Below are 21,464 nucleotides of genomic sequence, written 5' to 3'. Positions count from 1 at the left end.
CCACCCATAAGGTGTTTTTACATTCTAAATGTTTTGACAGACCAATGGCAGATGAGGGGTGAGTCTTCAGAAAACCTGTTCAAAAATAGTCAGTCGTTTTTGCAGTTCTGCACAAAAATGTCACATTTCTTCTTTATTAATATATATTTGTATATTGATTTTAAAAAGCTAACCTTGGTGCTCTACATGACTGTCGTTCTCTTGCTCTCCTTCAGTCCTCCTTTCAAAACGTATCTCCCTCCTTTCTCCATTCCCCTTCCTGTGTGTTTGTTCTCAATAATCCTCCACACTAATGTGGACGGATTCATAATTAATTTTCTTTCATGCGGTCTGACCTCGATTCTCTCCAGTGCCCCTCCACCCATTCCCGGCTCTGTCTCTTTCGCTTGCCGTCTCCACACAGGTTTATTTTTTAAATGCTTTTGGTAGGGTCCAGACAATCCTGATGCCTAATAGTCAGACCGAGCATCCCAAGAGATGCCATTTTCATCGCCGCCTTGTTCTTTTGCTCGTTTTTCACTCCATCCTGTCTCTTTGTCCCACGTCAATATCTAGTTCATCATTTAGTCTCTCGTCTGGTGTCTCTATCCACTCGTCTCTCTGTTCTTCAAGGAACAGTCATCATTTACTCTCAAGATGTCACTCCAAAGCCTTTTGGAACACAAACGGAGAATCGTCCCACACAGTCCATATAACTACATTAGAATCAGAAAAGTGGACCATACAACTTATTTCCCAAATCTTTCAGTTAAAAGATTAAGAAAATAATTTTACTTGATACAAAAAGCTGCATAAAATATTAAGACTTGTTTTCAGAGAACATATCTTTTTTTTCATATGATTTGAATAGCAATGTTGAAAAGAAGACTTAATATTTTATGCAGTGTTACATATTTAGTAAATTTCGCTTTTTTTATATACCTATACACTATTATACAGTATAATACTTTTATTCAGCAAGGGTGCATTAAAGTGATAAAAAAAAATTACAGCAAATTCATTTATAAATGTTAAAAAGATGTATATTTCAAATAAGTGCTGTTTGTTGTTTATTTTTTATTTTTATTTTTTTTTTACATTTTTTATAGTAATCCTGAAAAAAGTATATTAAGCATTCCAATAGAAAAAGTTATTTTGAATGATAAAAATACCTCATAATTAGAATAATAATACTGTTTTTATTGTATTTTTCATCAAAAAAATTAAGCCTTGAGATGTCTAGAAACGTTCGAACATTCTTACTGACCCGAAACGGTAAATGAGACAAATAAAGGCTAATTAAGAAATAAAAATAGAAAATATAGAAATAGAAATATAGAAAATACACACACACACACATATATTATCATTATTTATATTTTTACCAAAAAAAATTTTTAAGCACAATTTAACCTAAAAAAGCGAAATGTGTGATGCCATTGTTGTCAAAATGTATTGCTGAATTAAAATTTGTTATTGAAACAAAATCTAGACATATTGTAGGTTCTGATTTTCCTATTCAAGTAAACAGGAGCAGTACTTGGATAAAAAATAGCTGCTGAAAGATGGCAGCCAAGCGAACTGATTTTGAAAACAACTTTCTCTCCATCTGTTCATCTCACAAAGTTATATCATATGGCTTCAGAAGACTAGGAAAAAGACACACAAGTCAGACTACTTTTAAGGTCTTTTCCTGTATTTTGTTCATTATTCGGACCAAAATTTGACAGCTGTGGTCACAAGCTGTGTGCAATTTCTTCAAAACATCTCTGTTTGTGTTCCACTGAAGAATGACAGTTGGGTTTGGGTTTGAGGATGAGTAGATGATGACAGAATGTTCATTTTTCCTTTCCCCTCTTCTTCTCTCACATGTGACATTTCATCATTTTTTCTGGCAAAACGGAGAGTCAATATTAGTCACTGGCCCCTGCGTGCACTGGCGTCAGCAGTAAACACACACGCATTACTACAAACGCTTCGGAGAGTGACAAATACACCTATCACCGCTCCACATATTACACACCACATTCTTGATGTCACTCGAATAAACATTTGTCTGTGTTATGTGTTAATCATGGCATCTCAGTGCACTGCGCTCTATTGCTTTATATATCACTGTCTCCATGCTGTTCTTCTGGCGCTCTGGTATTCATTGCATGCAAACATTTTAACCAGATGCTCTGTTCCTGCATGCAAGTACAAGAGTTATTGTTTTCTGGAAAAAGTGAAAGGTATGTGGGAAATGTTTATGCATCTGAAATAGAGTGCAGACTTATTTTTAAATGACGTGGAGACCGTGTTATTTTAGTATCAGTGAGATACTGTTATAGTTTTTAGCAATATTTTGTATTAGTGTTTATTTTTCTATTTACTTTTTAATTTTAGGTCAAATTTAAATTTGCTGTGTTTTTGTCTATACAGTTTTTATTTAAATATATAATTATATATCAAATGTATTTTTTTTATTATTATGTTAGAATATCAAATTAAACTAAAAAATAAAAGTTTTTTTTATTTTTCTTTTTTTTTTTCTTTTTTTTATGGTTTTAGTTAATTATAATAACTAACATGAAGACAAACTGATATTCAATTATATTTATATCTCTCAGATTTTTATCTTTTCTATTTGAGAAATTATTGAATATCGATCTCAACATCTTCATTTTCTACAGAGGCCCAAAAAGTATTTGGACACTTGCATGTAATGTATGAATTTTACTTAATATGAAATAGCATTTTAAAGAAGGACAGAACATCATTTCATTTCATTCATGCAAATCATTTCACAAAAATACATTTGCTAGGATTTAAATAAAAATAAATAAATAAATCAGATATACTGTTTATAATGAAGTATTTGGACATTTTTTGGGGGGTGTCAAATGTCAAACCAGTGGTTATTTTTTGCTATAGGAGACCTGTGTGAACGTGAGGGCATTCACTTTTGCACTCATATTTATGTCACTGCATTTCAGTTTCTGGCTGTTTAAAAGAATATATTTTATTCAGGACATTTAATGTGATTATATTTTTGGTCCATGCAGTATGAGCAGTTCTGCTTTTGGCATTATAATTAGGGCATTAGATTGCTGCTTTCAGCTTTCTAGGGCATTTTGACAGGTCCATTACATAAATGTCAGTAATGTGACCTCTTTCGCTCTTCTTGCTCACCAAATAAGACTTTTTTTTATTGACAAAAGTTGGAGCTGTGGAGGTCAGAGATGCAAAAAAATTAGATTTTTTTGTAAGAGTATCAGAGAAAGTGGATCAGATTCATACTATTATTTAGCAAAATCACCTATTAAACCACTGTAAAGATGCTTGTATACCTGTACAACAATTGCTGCTCACTTGTATTGTAAATGTACACTACTTTAAATCTATTGATCTTTGTAAGATTTGCAATGTGTTTTGAGAAAATATACTATAAATTGAATTTAAATTTAAGATTTTGTAAGCGAAAACTGCATAGAAATAATGCTCTGTAATATTTTAATATTTTGTACTTTATGTTTTAGTAATTTTTGCAAGCCCCATTATTTTTTTTATTTACATTTCATAATATTTTATAACTTTTCATATTATGTTTAATCCTAGTTTGTAATGGTTTAATAATGCTCCTTAATGCTTTGTAAAGTTTTTCTATTTTTAAATGTTTTTAAATTGTTTTATAACTTTTTGGTACAGTTGTTTGATCTTGTAACATTTAAAGTATTTAAAGGCAAAAAAAAAGGCAATTTAAAAACAATATCTAATGGAAACAAATAAAATAAACACTAGATATTGAATACATATTACAGAAAGAAGAAAAAAAAAAAGCCACTGCATTAAATCAGCCTCTCTTTATGACTTTCCATCACAGTTGTTTGTCAAAGCCCAGAATGACAGTGAGTGTTTATGTAAAATACATTTTACTCTGTTATGTATTCATAAGATGCATAAGATGCAATGTAATATGGTCAAATATCTTCAGCAGTGGTAGCCAAAACTGTAATCCCCACGCTCCATAAACTGCGCAGTAATCCCGCTGAATTGGGCTGGATTTTACTCCCATGATGGAGCTGCACAGGAAGAGCATCCAACTACATTACGTAAGGTTTGCGGGGAGTTTTTGTCTTGTTTGTGAATTTCTAATGGAGCGCTGGGTATTGGACAAAGCGTTTGAGGGGAAATTAATGCAGTATAGACTGCGGTCGAGCATAACGTTATAATTATGTAACCCAACATGTTGTTTTGAAGTGAATTACAGGCACATTTCAGAAGTTTTTGTCATTAATGAGTGGTTCTTATTTTAATGGATTTGTCTGAAAAATCTTCATGGGTATCTTTAAAGTTTATATTATCTCGCATCCTCATTTTGGTCTTTATTTTGAACCAAATATCTATTGTTCATATCATCATGTTTTGTATGAAATGTGTAGCTACTAGTGCAATCTTTCTTTAAAACAAATACCACTTGCTTTGATATTTTATTATCCAATGCAGTGTCATTCATGCCTATCCAAATAGTTTTGGGCCACGGTAAATGGTTGTTAATGCATTAAGAAAAATAAAAATAGTTTAAATTGTACTTTAATTAAATTATTGTGCAACTTGGCAACTAACTGAAATAAAATATATTTTTTCAATGTTTGTTTGTCTTTTTCTAATGCTATTGTCTAGTGAATGGGAATCTTTTTTATAGCCCTGGTTCAAACAAACCCAAAGCAGATATCTTCTCCATTTATGTATCCAAACTTGCGCAAAACGGTTTGGCACATTGGAATTAAAGCTAAACATCTTTTGTCCTCCACAGAGCTAAAACAAGACTGCATCACGCAAAACTCAAAACCTGTAGCTTTGATGTGACACTCCAGACAGTGTCCAGATCTGAAATGAGTTTACAGTACATCAACACAGAAGGTCTGAACTCTGGATTTCATTCAGAAATGGAGCCAGCACAGAAAAAGTTTATTACTGAGAAGAAGAGGGGTTCATATGGTTGGTTATGTAACTTATGGGAATTTAAAAAAAGAGAGAGAAAGAAAGAAAGAAAGATTGATTTGTCTGGATGAAACATGTAGTTGAATATATCCAAAGGCAGTGTACAGTGGAAGATTTCTAAAGCAATTTTCTCATCTCACCTGCACCTTTCCACAATGTAATATAACACTTTTGCTATATTTATCCCATCAAATGTATCACCCGATCAAGCTGATAACAAACAAAATAACAGACTCTATATTTGTTAGGCTTCTTCAGTTTGAGAGGAAGCAGCCAGTATTGATTTTTGTACATTTAAAGTGAGTCCTCATTGTGATAATGGTTATTTCTATAATATTAGTGAATGGGTGCCATCCCAATAATCCACAAGTAATCCACGCCACTCCAGTCCATCAAATCCATTATTAAAATGTTTAAAAAAACATTCAAAACTTCATATCCATAATATTGCTTTCTTCAGTGAAAAAGTCGTCTTATCAGAATCAGGAGTGAAATATGCACAGATCAAGCACCGTTTAAAAATGTCCTAAAAATATATCAGTGCATTTTGTTGTTAGATTTTTACTAGAGGAAGCGTTATTATGGATTATGAACCCAGAATCCAGATGTGAGGGTAGTGTCTTAATGATAGATTAGTTTCTTACAAACACGCAGCTTTTCACTTCACTGGATGTTAACTGATGATCTGGAGTTGTGTGGATTACTTGTGAATTTTTGTGATGTTTTTATCGGCAGTCTCATTCTGATGGCACCCATTCACTGCAGAGGATCCATTGGTGACCAAGTGATGCAATGCAAAAATTTCTCCAAATCTGTTCCAGTGAAGAAACAAACTCAAACCCCAATTTTGCATGTAATTTTGGGGTCATTTTTTTAAAAGAAATGTAGTATTTTGAAAAGTACTGATTTATAATACTCACTTTCCCTCCGAGCCATAGCTGTTCATACTGTCCTCGATGGACTCGTGGCTCGCCTGCCGGACCGTACGGCTGGGCATCTCTACGGCCAGCCCTGTCTCTGTACTCCTCTGGATGCCCTTTAACCTGCGGCCCTCTGGGTCTGCAACAAAAAAAGATAACGTAAGTTCACCAAACCAACATTTAATTCATAAGAAGTTTCTAGGTGGTTCTTACTGGAACTTAATCTCTTAGTCCCTCTTCAGTATAATTCTATGATATCATATATCATGTCTATAGCACAAACTGTGTGGGACAGGTTATTCTGAAATATCCATGTTATTCTTATATTTCTGCCTGAGCAGCAAAGGCATTGGAAAAAGCAAGTTATATCAAATTCTCTCCATATCAGACTGAATAAAAATGATATGACTTGATAACATTGCCGCCAGGTAGAGCACTGGTTGTATAAAAAATAAATCCTTTGAAAAATATAATCTTCTTGTATAATTCAAGTATGTGGTGCCTTATTGAACTCAGAAGGCTTAGAGAACAGATTCACAAAGCCCGGACTTTTCCTAGTAAAGGTGAAGGGGATCAGCCGCAGACTGATCGGTTTACTAGCCCATGACCTCATGAATATATTTCTATTCAGAGAATTTGTTTCCGAGTCATTGCAAAGCTGAATGTCATCTCATAATTGTTTTGGTACTCATTTTTTTGCATGCACTTTATATAAGTCAACAACATGTCCACAACCCTTTCTGAGAGGAATATATATTTACTGTATTAACCATCGTTCAAATGTTTGGGGTCGATAAGATTTTTTCAAATGTTTTTGAAAAAAGTCTCTATGCTCACCAAGGCTGCAGTTATTTAGTAAAAATACAGTAAAAATAATATAGTGAAATATTATTGCAATTTAAAATAGCTGCTTTCTATTTTTAAAAGTAATTTATTCCTATAATGGAAAGCTGAATTTTAAGCATTATTACGCCAGTCTTCAGAGTCACATGATCGTCAGAAATCATTCTAATATGCTGATTTGCTGCTCAAGAAACATGTATAGTTATTATCAGTTTTGTGGAAATTGTGTTAAAAACTAAAAATTTTTTTTTGATGAATAGAACGTTTAGAAATAGAAACATTTTATAACAACATAAATGTCACTATGGATCAATTCAATGTATCCTTGCTGACTAAACGTATTAATTTCTTTCAGAAATAAAACTAAAATCGTACTGACTCCAAACTTTGTAATTATAGTATATTATTTTTAAATCAAAATTACTATTAATATTTTTCAGTCACCACTGATTTCATGTTGTTTTTTTTTTTCATTGATCATCAACTTATTTATATTCTCCAATGGCTAATTAATGCATATTTTAATTTAAAATTCAGGGTTTTTTAATATATATATATATATATATATATATATATATATATAATGCAGTGGGGTTTTTTTTCATAATGCAATAGCAAGTGAGATTGATAAAAAAAAAAAAATTCTGAAAACTGCATGTTATCCGCTGAAATGCGTTTGATCCACACTCTCTGCAGTGATGGGAAAGCAGCCATTTTCACAGCTTTCTCCTGGCCATGAAGCACATGACCTAGTTAGGCCATTCCTAAAAATACATTCCACTTTTGTCTGTTCCTGCATTTCTGGTGCACTCGGCACATGCTAACTAGCATGTCAGTGTAACCTTCCAAAACAGAACATCATGTATCAGGAAATGCACTGGAAATGCCAGGGTTGCTATGGGAGACAATAGCACTGTGCTTCACTGCATCTCTCTCTCTTTAGCCTTTTTATGTTTGGGGAACATGCCTGAAAAAGTGATTTTACCTTTTCATAAAATCAACACACACACACACACACACACACAAACAGCCAAATCCCAGTAAAACTTGATTTTAACATGTACAGCTCCAGAGTGTTGGCACGTTCTGATTGGTTGTTGACATGCTGCTGTGTGGTTTCTTGGGAGTTGTTTAATGATTTCAAATGAGTTATGAGCAGTGGTACAAAGTATTTTTTACTAGCCTACTTAAGTACATTTATTAGCTAAGTATCTGTATTTTATCAGAATATTTTTATTTTGAGAAACTTTCCTTCACTAGATTTCAAAGCATAATTTTTTCCACTAGATTTCTTAAAACATTTCGTACCTCACTATTTTGAACTGGAGAAATCACCACCCGCTCTGAGACGCGATATCGGTGCCTGATTCATGAACGAGCTGATTCTTTTCAGTGAACCGGTTCAATCGGTTTGCAAATCACACTGAATTATTCATTCGCAAACTGGACTGAGAGGATTGCAGCCATTCGAGTCAACAACTCACTGTTTCAAACCATTGAGTCAGAGTGAGTCGCTAGTAAACAATTCAGTGGATTCACAAGTCTGACTCAAAATAAGCAGAAAAACGAGTAAAGGCTGAAGGGATAGAGCTGCATCTACTGGGCATGTGCACAACAAAATAGCATCATTTTGTTCACATTGTATTTTTGCATTATTGTAAGGAGTGAGTTTAGGATTGGGAAGGTGTAGACGTTAATAAAACACAATCTAATAGGTAGAAAATGTAATTCATTGATGGTTTTTTGGCCATAGGTGCATCCCTTCTAGCCATAACCCCAAAAATGGGAGATCTTTGGAGCTTGGGTGAATATGTGATTGATGGCGTGAAAAATAAGTAACTATATGAAAATCATGAATGTCAATTGTTTGGGAACTAAATCTCTTTTGAAATGGCAAGCTGTTTAAGCGGACTGTATGAAGTGCTTAACGTGTTAGTTTTTTGGTAAAAATGTACTATAATACTTAATGTTCCTGCATCTTCTCCATTGTCAAAGCAGTATGTTTGCATGGAGTTCTTCTTAAAATGTTATACATTTTGAGCTTTATATTGTTTCTAAACACACATTTAGTTTTGTGTGTGTATGAAAAGCACCCAGATATTCTGATCATTAGTTTTTTATAGCCTAAATCATATAATGTAAAATAATTGAATATAAAAGTATAGAAGTTATAATTACAAAATAAACATTCACCGATCAGTACTTTTACTTTTAATACTGAAGTGCTTAAAAAAAACTAAAGTAAAGTAAAATTAAGTAAAGCTGGTGACTTACGGGGTAGTCTACTTACTTGATGCTTTTGCTGAAGTAAGCTAATATTTTTTCGGTATATCTGTATACTTCTACTCAAATATTTGATACTTTGTCCACCACAAGTTAAGAGTTTTTTTTAAAATAAGTATGAGCAGTGATTTTTAACTATAAATACTTCATTTTGACATTAATTATGTCTTGTGTAAGTGTTATGTTTCCGTTCCCTGGACATCTCACAGGCGTTCTCTGTTCTGTGAAGTATTGTGCAACCACAAGGTCTCAGCGACTGGATCCCCTGACAACAGATAAAGTATCTCAATTTATCAGAATGGCCAACACTCATTAATCAAAGTGACATTCATGAATATACATCGAACAAGAAAGAAATAAGAGGCTTTTCTAATAAGCCCGTTTAGTTGCTATCTCATCTTGCTTGTGCTTTATGACCTATGCTTGTCACTTGTCAGAGCATCCAAATTTATTTTAGTTTGAATACAAGACCAAAGAGGCTTATAGAAAAACCTATTATAAGACTAAAGACGAAATCTTCAATAAAAGCCTATTGTTAAAGAGTGATATGCTAATTTAAATGCAAATATAGGTGCATCATTCACTTAATTAATTGGCTCATCCATAAATTCTTTTTTTTTATTTTTTTTGTCATTTACTATCTGCCATGTTGTTCTGAACCTATTTTATTTGATTTTATTTAACAATAGGATAAATTATTTTCCATCAAGAACTTTCAAGCTCCAAAACAGAAAAAAAGGGTTATTTATGAGCTACTTTTATGTCCTTTTTGGAGCTTAAAGCTGTAAAAAAAAAAAAAAACAGGCACCAAGAACATTTTATTTTGTGTTTCAGCAGAAATGACCGACATATTTTAAGTTTTTGTGTGACCAGTGTCTTTAAGAGCATCATGATTTGCTGTGTCTCTACCCAAGTCCCAGGTTAACAGGAACAGCATGCTCTTAAGTTCGGTCTGATTTAAACATAGCTTACTGAAGATCATTAGGCCAGACATTAATTGTGGTCTAAATGAGCGTGTCAGTTTTCTGGTTTGTCTATGCTATCGATCATGCCATTACCTCTCATTACCCCAGCCTGCCTTAATTACCTATTAACTCTTTGATAAATCAGTAGCACTAGAGGCCTATTGATCTACAGTGATGTTGATAGACGCCTGGTTTGAGGCTATGACCTCTGCCCTCCCTAATCACAGCTTCTGCTTTTGAAGCAAATATCCAGACCTTTCTTTCTTGCCAATTTTCCAAGCAAAAGACTGTTTTTATAATTACTTTTACTATAACTACTTGTTAATGGACGTGGTTATTACAAAACCTGAAATTGTAAATGTCTTATTTCTTTCCCTTTATATGAAGCTAAAACATGATATGTTTTTTTTTAATATGCACATCATGATATTTCTTCAGTTGTCTTTATTGTATAGCAATATTTTATTTTATTTTATTTTTTTCCTGTACAATTTTTAGGTTTGATTCTCAAAATTTTCAGAATTTCAGCTCAGTATGCCATCAGAACATAATTAAAAATAAAACAATCAAGATTAAATTAAAGTGCAGATTTTAAGCTTTAATTAAAGGGGTTGAACAAAAATATTGAATATAAATTTCTTAACCTTTCCTCCAATTTTGATGTGAATACCCTCAAAATAAACCCCTAAGAGTGTGCACTTTAAGCCCATATTCGTTATATAACTGTAACTTGAATATATTTTCAAGTTGAATTTATTGAATATATTTTATATATATATATATATATATATATATATATATATATATATATATAAATGATAAATGTTGCCTGTGTCCAATGTGGACCTGTATAGAATATATATATATATATATATATATATATATATATATATATATATATATATATATATATATTTGTATTTTTTTTATAACCTGGACATGTTTTTATCATGTAAAGTTCACATTTTGAGGTTTATTAAATCACAGTGGAAAAATCTTAGAAATTTCTAGAAAGTTTTTCGAAATACTTATAAAACATTCTTATTATGTTATTTAATTTTATTTTATAATAACCTAGATACAGTATGTAAGGGTTGCTTTTGGATGCTCATTTCCCTCTCTGCTCCACATATGAATGTGTTAAAATCCTTTAATAAGCCTAAAATACTGAAGTGTTTATCATGTGCTGGTTGTTGGATGAGAACCCATCTGTTTAATCACAGTGGAGGATCTGATCATACACAGATGCGTCCTTCTCAGCCAAAAATCATGCCAAATATTTACTCAAATACTGCCCTAATTCAGCTCCGATGTTTTGCCTGCAGGCTAAATGAGACGTGAGCTTCAGGAGACAGAGAACCCAGCTTTGATCTGAGCTATAAATGGATGCAAGGGGGGAAAATGACCTCAGAAGGTCATTTATCAGAAGCAAATATATGAGAGTTATATTAATATACCTGAGATATTTCTGGGATTTTATGAGTTTGATTTTTCATACTGGAGCTTCAGTAGCTGCAGACCAGAAACAAGAGTCTGTTCACGGCAGATTTTAGATTAAAACATCTGTCTTGTGCGTTATAATCCAAGTTATTTTTTTATTTATTGTTGTTCATTTAAATATATCTATAGTAAACTAATTTATATATTTTCTTCATTTGATTAGCAGTGAATTGACAATTTTGTGTAATTTCAGAATGGGTCTTCTGCAGTAAATGGGTGCCGTCAGAATAAGAGTCCAAAGAGCAGATAAAAACATCATAAGTAATTCACACCACTCCAGTCCATCAATTAACATCTTCTGAAGCAAAAAGTTGTGTTTTTGTAAGAAATTAGTCCATCATTACGACGTTTTACCTCAAAATCCAAGTTACCTAATATTGCCTTCTCCAGTGAAAATGTAATCTGGTCTGAATCTGGAAAGAAATACCATCTGAAGCTCTATTTACAAGGCAAAACAGTTATAAACAAATATGTTGGTGGATTTTAATGTGAGAGGACAACAGGAGATTTACTTTTTCACTGGAGGAAGTGGTTAGTAGATTATAGACTCACTGCAAAAGCAATGGTTTAAAGTTTAAAATGTCTTAGTGATGGATTTGTTTCTTGCAAACATGCAGCTTTTGGCTTCTTAAAACGTTAAAATGATGGACTGGACTGGAGTGGTGTGGATTACTTGTGGATTATTGTGATGTTTTTATCAGCTGTTTGGACTCTCATTCTGACGGCACCCATTCACTGCAGAGGATCCATTGGTGAGCAAGTGATGTGATGCTAAATTTCTCCAAATCTACATCTTGGATTGGCTGAGGATGAATAAACCTTCAGCAAATGAAACATTTTTGGGTGAACTATTCCTGTTTTTGTTTTTTAACGAGATGAAAAGGGTGAAGTCTTGTTTTGTTGGGAGTGGTTTGTGGATATCTAATTCAACTGGAGTTCATTCAGTTAGATTTATGCTAATCAAGGTATTTGAGCATTTGAGTGTATGGTTTACAATAATGTTCACCCAGAGATTACTTGATCGTAGACTGCCTCAGAACCTTCCATCTGAATATATTAAAACATGTAGAAGTTTCTGGAGATGTATGAATTTTTGATTAAGAGATAAGAGTGCATATAATATATCATACCATCCATTACTTAAATGAAACTCTACGGATAAGTAAATCTTACCGGAAATCAGCTTTCAGAGTAATATATAAAACAGTACTATGAAACCACTCTGCCTAAAATAAGACATATCCATTTCCAATCAATTACAAACCATTTTTTTTTATAATATTGTGCACTGAACATCGTTTACAAGATCGGGAATGCAAAAAGTACATTTTGATTTCATGTTCACTATTTATTTGATCAAATATACAGTAAAAACAGTAATAATGTGAAATATTATTAGAGTTTAAAATGACTATTTTCTACTGTAATATATTTTAAAATGTAATTTATTCCTGTGATGTTTCAGCATCATTACTCCAGTCTTCAGTGTCACATGATCCTTCAGAAATCATTATAATAAGCTGATTTCATTCTCAAAAAAAGAAAGAAAAAATCTTATCAATATTAAAAACAGATATGCTGCCTAATATTTTTTGCAAAAACAGTGATTTTTTTTCAGAATTCTTTGATAAATAGAAAGTTCAAAACAGCATTTATTTGAAATAGAAAACACAATGTCTTTAATGTCACTTCTGATCAACCTAATTTGTCCATGCTAAATAAAAGTATTGATTTCTAAATAATAATAATAATAATAAAATCTTTTGTACAGAATATAAAATTTTGATAGGCTTTTTTTAGTATCTGTTGCATATTTGGCATGTGTTTTTTTAGTTGTTGCACTTCTTTAGTATTTATTATTTGGCAGAACGATAAATAAAACCACAATTACAATAAAATACTTAAAAAATAATATAAGAGTAGAGATGAGAGGTAAACAAGATCAGAAATGAACACACAAGCCGGACTCCAACTATATTTCTTGCATGTTCACCACAGCTCCGAATTAATTTCCTTTCAGGACAATGTGTCCATTCAAAATGTGGGCCACCGGATGTTGTTTGAAATACTTCAGTCATAACGTGTAGGCGGCAGTAATTGTGTGAAGCTTCAAACAGTCTCGTTCTGCAGATCTGCTCTGAGTGGCTTATATAAATGCTATAAAACAGACGAACCACGCTGTGATTTACTACACAAGTCAACTGCTACTTAAACTGATGTGCTCGCTGAATGCTTCTGCCATGCGGCATATTAAAAACAAATGCAAGTTTGGTTAGGATTTTCTATTGTGGTCTTCATTTGTTTCAATGGGTGATTAGTATTATAATAGTGCACACCTGTTATATAATTATTCCATCATTATGCAATTTTCATGGTAATTTTATATACTGACTCTTCAATTTAACTACACAAGTGAATAAATTAAGTATGAAAGTTCAAAGTTATTGGAAGTAATCCCTGCTCTAGGTAATGTGATTATTTTGTTCCAGTGATGAATGACGGTGAATCTGATGAAAAACTGTCAAGAACTGGGACATATTTTACCCCAAACTTAAAAAAAAAAAAAAAGTTATATTTTGCATAAAGAAAATTAAGCCTAAAATACTGTATTGCAATAATATGATTTTAATTGTATTTATTGTTCAGAATAGTTAAAACATCAAGAAAATAGTGACAATGCACTATAAAAACTAAAAAAAAAAAAAAAAAATTAAACTTAAAAATAACAATTATAATTGATGTTTTTTACCCAAGCAATTATATGCATAAAGTTTAAGAGTAACATTTTAATGACATTTATTATAAAGAATAGTTAAAAAATAATGTCACAATGCAAAAAAGAAAATATAAAATTTTCAATGTTGTAAAAAAAAATTTGTTTGTTTGTTTGTTTGTTTTTGTTGTTTTACAAGAAAATACTATTTCAGTCTACTTTGACATTTCAAACTTAAAATAAAAAATAAAATATAAGGTTTGTTTTATATTTGTATTACATGATATCGTTTTTAAAATTATATTTAAAAATATTTGGTTATATAAAGGAAATTATGTCTAAAATACTGTGTTACAGTACTGAAATTCAATTTATATTTATTTTTCAGAATAATAGTTAAAATTAATAAAATAAAATAATGTCACAATGCAAAAAAATAATCTTAATACACTTTCTATTACACATTATATTACAAAAAAGAAAAAAAAATGTTTCTTGTGTTTGTGTGTGTGTGTTGGGGGGGGGGGGGGGGGGGGGTTAGGGGGTTCATTGTTTCTCATATTTTTTACTCTTTATTTTGGGGTGAAATGTGGCCTGGACCTGATTTTTACAACCCATAATGATTACTGATGGTCAAAATAAGAGTCCAGGACATTATTTTCACTTCCAGACTGTAGTAAAGGACATGACAGCAGGTACATCTGAGCATTTGTGCACAACCATCTGTTCTTGCTCACGCACGTCATTGTATCACTGTGCTTCCCGACTGCATATGCCAACACAAAGCTGGCAGACCAAATGCACCTGCACACTACACTAGCAGAGGTCACGCTGGGACGGAAAAGAGAGATCAATCAGTGCTGCATTTGCCAGGCTTGTGTGTGCATTAATCTGAGACACAAGGCACTTAAAAAATAAAATAAAATGAACTTTTACATTGTGATAAAATGTAGCGTATGTATGTGTATTTGGCCTGCATTTGCACATTTATTTGCTCGATTTAAAGCTGAAATGTGTAGTTGTGATGCAGAAACAACACACTTTACCTTTAAACATAAACCTCACTAAAGGTATCATTATCTTATATCGTATTATTTCTTTCTTTTATATTTTCTAACAGCCATTTTGTGTACAATCTTAAAATGTCATCCCTGTTACAATAATGTTTTAAAATAATTTTTATATTAAAAACTGAAATTGAAACTTGATCAAATGTCAGTATTAAATATGGCTACTCTTTCTACGATAAAAAAATTGCAAAAAATCAGAAATTGCTAGTAAATTAAGCAAAAGAATGCAGTTAATACATTAGAAATCTATTCATAATGCACTACATATATATATATATACATATATATACTATATATACTATATATACTATATATATATATATATATATATATATATATAGTGCATTATGAATGAACTAATAGTGCATTACCTTTTTAATGCATTATAATATTTTGCAGATTCATCCGCAACTGGTTTGTAGTGTGTTTTAATGCGGTATACTTTCAAAATGTGTATTTAATAATACTTAAGTATTGTTAAAACTGTGATTTTAAATATAATTATGAGATTATGAGTAATTATGAATAATTATGAGTATTATCATACTATGCATTATAAGGTCCATTATATATATACATATAAAGTGTAACTATAGGGCCGTCATTTGGGCGATGCATCTGGGTGGGTCGCACCGGGCCCTGCGGCGAACACAAACCCTCCCCCCAGCAGAGGGGGACCCCAAATACCACCAACCACCCTAACGACCCCCCGGAACGTGATCGCAAATGAACCGAGGGAACCATGCGCCTCTTATCAGCTAAAGACGGCCCTGAGTGTTACTGAACATATTAACATGTAGGTTCAGTATTAGAACAAAAAACTTCATATCTTAGAGATGCTTCTAACAGGAACAATGAATGATGATTATATGATGAGTCAGATTATGGATCGGTGTGAAACAAGGAATTTCATTTTCTGATTGGACAGACTGTTGTCTTCACATTGGCATCATGTGATAGATTTCTCACCCTGGCAGACTTTTTCTCTTTTCCACTTGGGAAAAAAAAACGACAGATTGCTGTCTCACCTGTGCGTGATGGCTGGGAATCGAACAGCACTTCAGCGGCCATCGATTCAGGATCAGTACACAGACACAGAGCAGCTTGTGTGGGCCGATGAGAATTGACCACCGCACACTTATCACACTCACATTTTCTACATAATTGAACTTGTGCAATGGAAACAGATATGCAATACGAAAAAAGAACATAACATTTGATTTTGATTTAGATTGTTTTTTATGATATAACTTCATAACCAGACCTATTTGAATGAGTCCTGCTTGAGTCTGATGATATAGTTGCACAAAAAAAATAAATAATAATAATTATCTTAATCTTGACAAACTAACTCTGATGCTAAAGTGTTCAGGGTAGTTTGTAGTGCTTAACTATAAGTTGTTGCTTATTGCTAACTCTAACAGCTCTATCTAAGTCTCTGTGATTTTCACAGTTCAAAGCAAGTGTTTTGGAAAACTGTCAGAAAATAACTTAAACTAAAATAAACTAACAGATTTCTAATTTAAAACCAATTTTAATGTGAAATAAAAATAAGTAAATTTAAGGCACAGACGTAGCAACCCTTTGCCTGAAATAACACTCCAAAGAGTTGTTTAAGTATTTGTTGTGAATTTGTAAATTCTGTAATTTCCAAAATGCCTACACATATAACATTTGTTCTGTCATTCAATTTTTTTTTAGCTAATTTGAATTTTGTTTTATAACAAAGAGCCGAATCAAATTCATATAGTCAATTTATCACTTATTGTGTCTTCGTTTCTAAAGTTGATACTTCCGAATTAACCATATTTTGTTATTTAAACAAGAAATTCAATGAAAAATCAGGGCTGTCATTTGATAAAAAATTTTTTTTAACTGTATTAATTGCATGGCATGCCAGTAAATTGTACGGAGCCCTAAACATGGCATGCATGAAAACAATTGTAGGGTAAATCGTGTGCATGATTTACTATTTGGTCCCTCAATTTATAAATTGTGGATTTACTAATTAGTTTCCTTGATTTGCTAAATCGTGCACATGATTTATAAATTGAGAGAACAAAATTTGTAAATTGTGCACACAATTTAGCAAATCGAGGGAATGAAATAATAATCGTGCACACAATTTATTTATTTTTCTTGCAAGTCATGTGCGGGGCTCCGCTTAATTGGCATGCAATCAAGAAATCTGTTTTATTTATTTATGTATTTTTACATTTCTAAACATTATCTTGATATCTCACACCAAATCGGTCACACACACATATACACACACACACACAAAAACGATACACATTATCTGATTGTGAAATCATAACAGATCATTGTAATTAAGTGATTTTATATTTGATATATCACTACGTTGATTCCCAGTATATCTAAAAAATGTACTAACCTACTAATTAAGCCAAATGCATTTTTTATATAAGAGGGGAACGTGTGAAAGGTGACAAAGATTCTTCAGAACAGTTTTTCCTCTGACCCTGATTTTAAAACATAAATATAATCACGCATCATCCTTCAGCAGCTTTTTAAAACCCAAGCTATGAACACATGCTGATAATCAGTGTCAGCATTAAATCTCATGCACACAGACACACACGCCTTCGTGGACATGGATGCTATGAGTATCAATCATCCTGACCTCCTTCTAACTTTTCCTCTGTCCTTGATTCACTACGCTCTTATGCAACACAGAATGTGCGCCTGCCACCATATGACATCTCACTGATGCCGTGCGTGTGTTTGTTTGTGAGTTATTTTGAGCAGCAGCATCAATGCAGGACCTGTCAGTGTAGGAGGGTTAATAAGCCTCGAGACTTCAGAGCGTTCGCTTTTCTTCGGCAGAGATTTGTTCCTGCGCCGGTGGAGGGGGGAGCCAAGACATGTTGTGCTTTGGGATTCTTAATACACATTGCATCAAACAGCGCTAACAGAAAACAGGATATGAAAGATGAAGTCGGAATGTGCCAAGACAAGCGGTGGGAAGCAACGTTGTGTCTGATGCGTGTCACAAAGGCTTTGGGCCCTTCGTGTCAATGTGGCTGGGAAGCGAGCGTGTTATATAGGTGTTGAACCCTGTTGTGTGGCTGTTAGATTAAATCTTAACACAGAATGAAGGCAAAAGCTACGGGTGAAAGCAGTCTGAACAGAAAAACTTCCACTCTACCACTTTGTTGGTAAAGCTTGAGAGGACACTAATCAAAAAGATTAGATGCAAAATAAACGTGCTGGATCAAGTGCTTTCTATGATCTCACAGCACTCATATTTGTATTTTAACTTGGAAAAGCCCCAAAAATGTCTATATAGCTTATGTTTTGTGTTTTTCTCACTGTAAATATATATGATAACCTGCAATCAATACTATTCCTGACTGATTTAACCCATAAAATGTAATATGTTGGTAAAAATTTATGTATTTAGATAAATTTGACTTGAATCAATCTAATTAACTTTTGATTTAACTTTTCAATTTTACTGAATTTAGTTGCCTTGTACCTTACATGTGCAATAACAATAAAGTTGAATCTAATCTAATCTAATCAATGCATTCAAAAATATAGCTAAAAATATTTTTTTGCTTATGCAGATTTCCTATATCATTTCTTTAAGATGAGCGAAGTTTGACGCCATTTCCTAACGGGATGGGACGCAACAAGTTTCCACCAAGTTTTTCTGAAAGGCTGCGAAATGACAACATGAAGTCCAGAAACTGTAGGGTAACCATTTGTCACTTTTTGACTCAAAAGCGCCACCTATGTGCCTTGTATTGAACTTCACTTAATAGTGGTCTATTATTATATTAACATTGAAGAGAATTCCAATAAAACAGAATACTACAAAAATCAACAATTTAAATACAAGAAAGCCTAGAGAGTTTTAATAGAAAATTAGATTTTTTTAAAAATAAATAAATAATAATTAACTAAATAAAATAAATATTTTTATAAATACAAAAGAATAACAATACATTTCATATCACATTTTGGCTTATAACATCAAATAATATCTGTGTTGTGTTGCACCTGGTTGCACATGTGTTAGTCTGGATAGATCATGTTTGAACAAAGATGAGAACACAGCTGTCTTGTTAGAAAGTGAATTGTAACCATTAATGACTCATTATTTAACAGATCTATTAGCCTGCAGACTGCTGCAGTCGCCTCACTGACAGCTTAAGATTCATACATCTGTTTCAGTTTGAGCCTTTTGAGTAAAACATAAAGTTTACGTATTGCAATAACACCCATGCATTTCTAATAAAATAGAAGATCAGTTGCAGGTGACTTCAGATGTGCATATAACACAACCAAAGGACCTTCACATTCAGCACTTCTCTTCTGAAATAGACTGACAAAGATATCATTAACTCCCCTCGTTCTTCTGATTAATGGATCCATCCGAAAAGCATTAATATCATGCGGGACTTCATTTCTTTTCCACAAGATAATTTCACTTCTATATTTGTGGTCAGAAATGTCCCGGGGTTTGAGCAGTGAGTAATGGGTCTTATTACGAAATCACTGGCGAGTTCATTTATTACTGCATTTGTTCAGCATTTTCCCTTTCTTTCGTAGACAACCTTCTTCTTTATCTACGTTCATAAACAACAGGTTTAAATGGCTTCAAACCATCCCAAATATTATGCCAAATATCAAAACCCAGAAAGCAAACTGTAATTTGCCCTGTAATATATTACTGTTTGGAGTCTTATTTGCTATTCAATCATTTACAGTCATCTGACAGTCAGCGATAGGTGTTAAACTAAAGCACTTGCAATGTGTTTGTTTGTGTTCCAGTAATTAGCATATTCATTAGTGCGATTTGCATTGATTAAGTTGATTTATGCAAGTATGTATCAGCATAAAAAGAAGATGTGGTGAGCCGATTAGTTAAATGACAGGCCTATAAGTCTAAAAACCAATAGTGTACACTATAAAGTCATTCACAACACAGCACCACAGGCCATGCACAGTACAGCGTATAATGTGATGCATGCCCACATTCTTAATTATCAAGCAATAGTGCATTATCATGCAAATATATGCAGACTAAAGAGTGAAAATTTAAAATTGAACATCTATATGAGGAACAGCACATGATACTTTAAGCTAAACCAGAAAGTGCTCTAAGTGTGCATGGTTTTGGTTATGAGTGTGTGATGCACACGTTGAACGAAGATGATCACCAGCTAGGAACATTCTTTTCCTCTCAATACTAGTCTCTCTCCTGCAGAGAAGTCTGTAATCAGGCCAACGGTAGAAAGAGAGAGAGTGTGTGAGAGCGTGGGTGGGTGTGTGGATGTCTCGGAGAGACGTGGCTATGTAAAAGGTTTTTTGGGTGAGTGGACGGGAAAAAAAGGGAAACGAGGGTAATCAAGAAAGGAAGAGAGCACACAGAGACAGAGAGAGAGAGATTTATAGCATGCCTAGACTAAAAGCACTTGGGAAATTATGCAAAATTGCAGTTCAAAAATACTGCGCACCGAACAGTCAGAATATTTCTAATGAGCGCTAAATTAACGCCATGATGTCTGTTGATGGATTTGAGACAGTCATTAACCTGCAATCAGACGTAGTTTGAAATGAACCACAGCTATACCTGGAGAAAATCACAGCTATATTAGCATTTGAGTGTCAACACTGTGATTAAATGCCTTCATTAATAAAAACGCCTGTCTGATTAGAATGCCGGCTGAAGGAAGTGTTTTGTGAGTGTATATGCACATATTCATCATAAAGATCAATTGTTTTATCATTTCAGATTGCAGATATGGATCTCAAATGAGCAAGTACACAATAAATTTTCTTTATTGCATATCAAAATGAACAGTATGGCATGGCTTTAACATCCAAAGCATGCACGTTGCACTAATAGTTTGGGGGCTTGCAAGACTAGGAAAACCATTATTATCTGTGATATCTGAATGAAAGCCAACTTGCATATTCCCTGGAGTAACCTGGAGTGTTTTGCTTTCAGATATAGTTAATTATGTCTTCATTTATTCAACTTCATGTTATTTCAAAAGAGTTGCAACATTCTTAAAAAATAGCTTATTTAAAGTCATACAGGTTTGAAATGACACGAGGGTGAGGAAATGATGACGGCATTTGCATTTTGGGGTCAACTATTGAATCTCATGGCAATTTGTAAATATTTTCAATTTTGGAAAATTGGTGGCTAATTTGTTTGTTTTCATAAGATCTG

General features: G+C 32.9%; 1 protein-coding gene across 2 annotated transcripts in view; it reads right to left on the bottom strand.

The window, feature by feature from the left end:
* The window catches only part of LOC127959389 (regulating synaptic membrane exocytosis protein 4-like), a 118,000-nt gene that overhangs the window by 7,269 nt on the left and 89,267 nt on the right, over positions 1-21,464 (bottom strand). For both annotated transcript variants that reach the window (XM_052558553.1, XM_052558552.1), the window contains exon 2: positions 5,883-6,021. In XM_052558553.1, the coding sequence (XP_052414513.1) occupies positions 5,883-6,021 (139 nt within the window). The remainder of the gene's footprint in view (positions 1-5,882; positions 6,022-21,464) is intronic.

Source organism: Carassius gibelio, chromosome B6 (genome assembly GCF_023724105.1).
Source record: "Carassius gibelio isolate Cgi1373 ecotype wild population from Czech Republic chromosome B6, carGib1.2-hapl.c, whole genome shotgun sequence".
NCBI classification, from domain to species: Eukaryota; Metazoa; Chordata; class Actinopteri; order Cypriniformes; family Cyprinidae; genus Carassius; species Carassius gibelio.
Note: the sequence above shows the minus strand (reverse complement) of the source record. Positions and strands in the feature narration are given on the sequence as shown.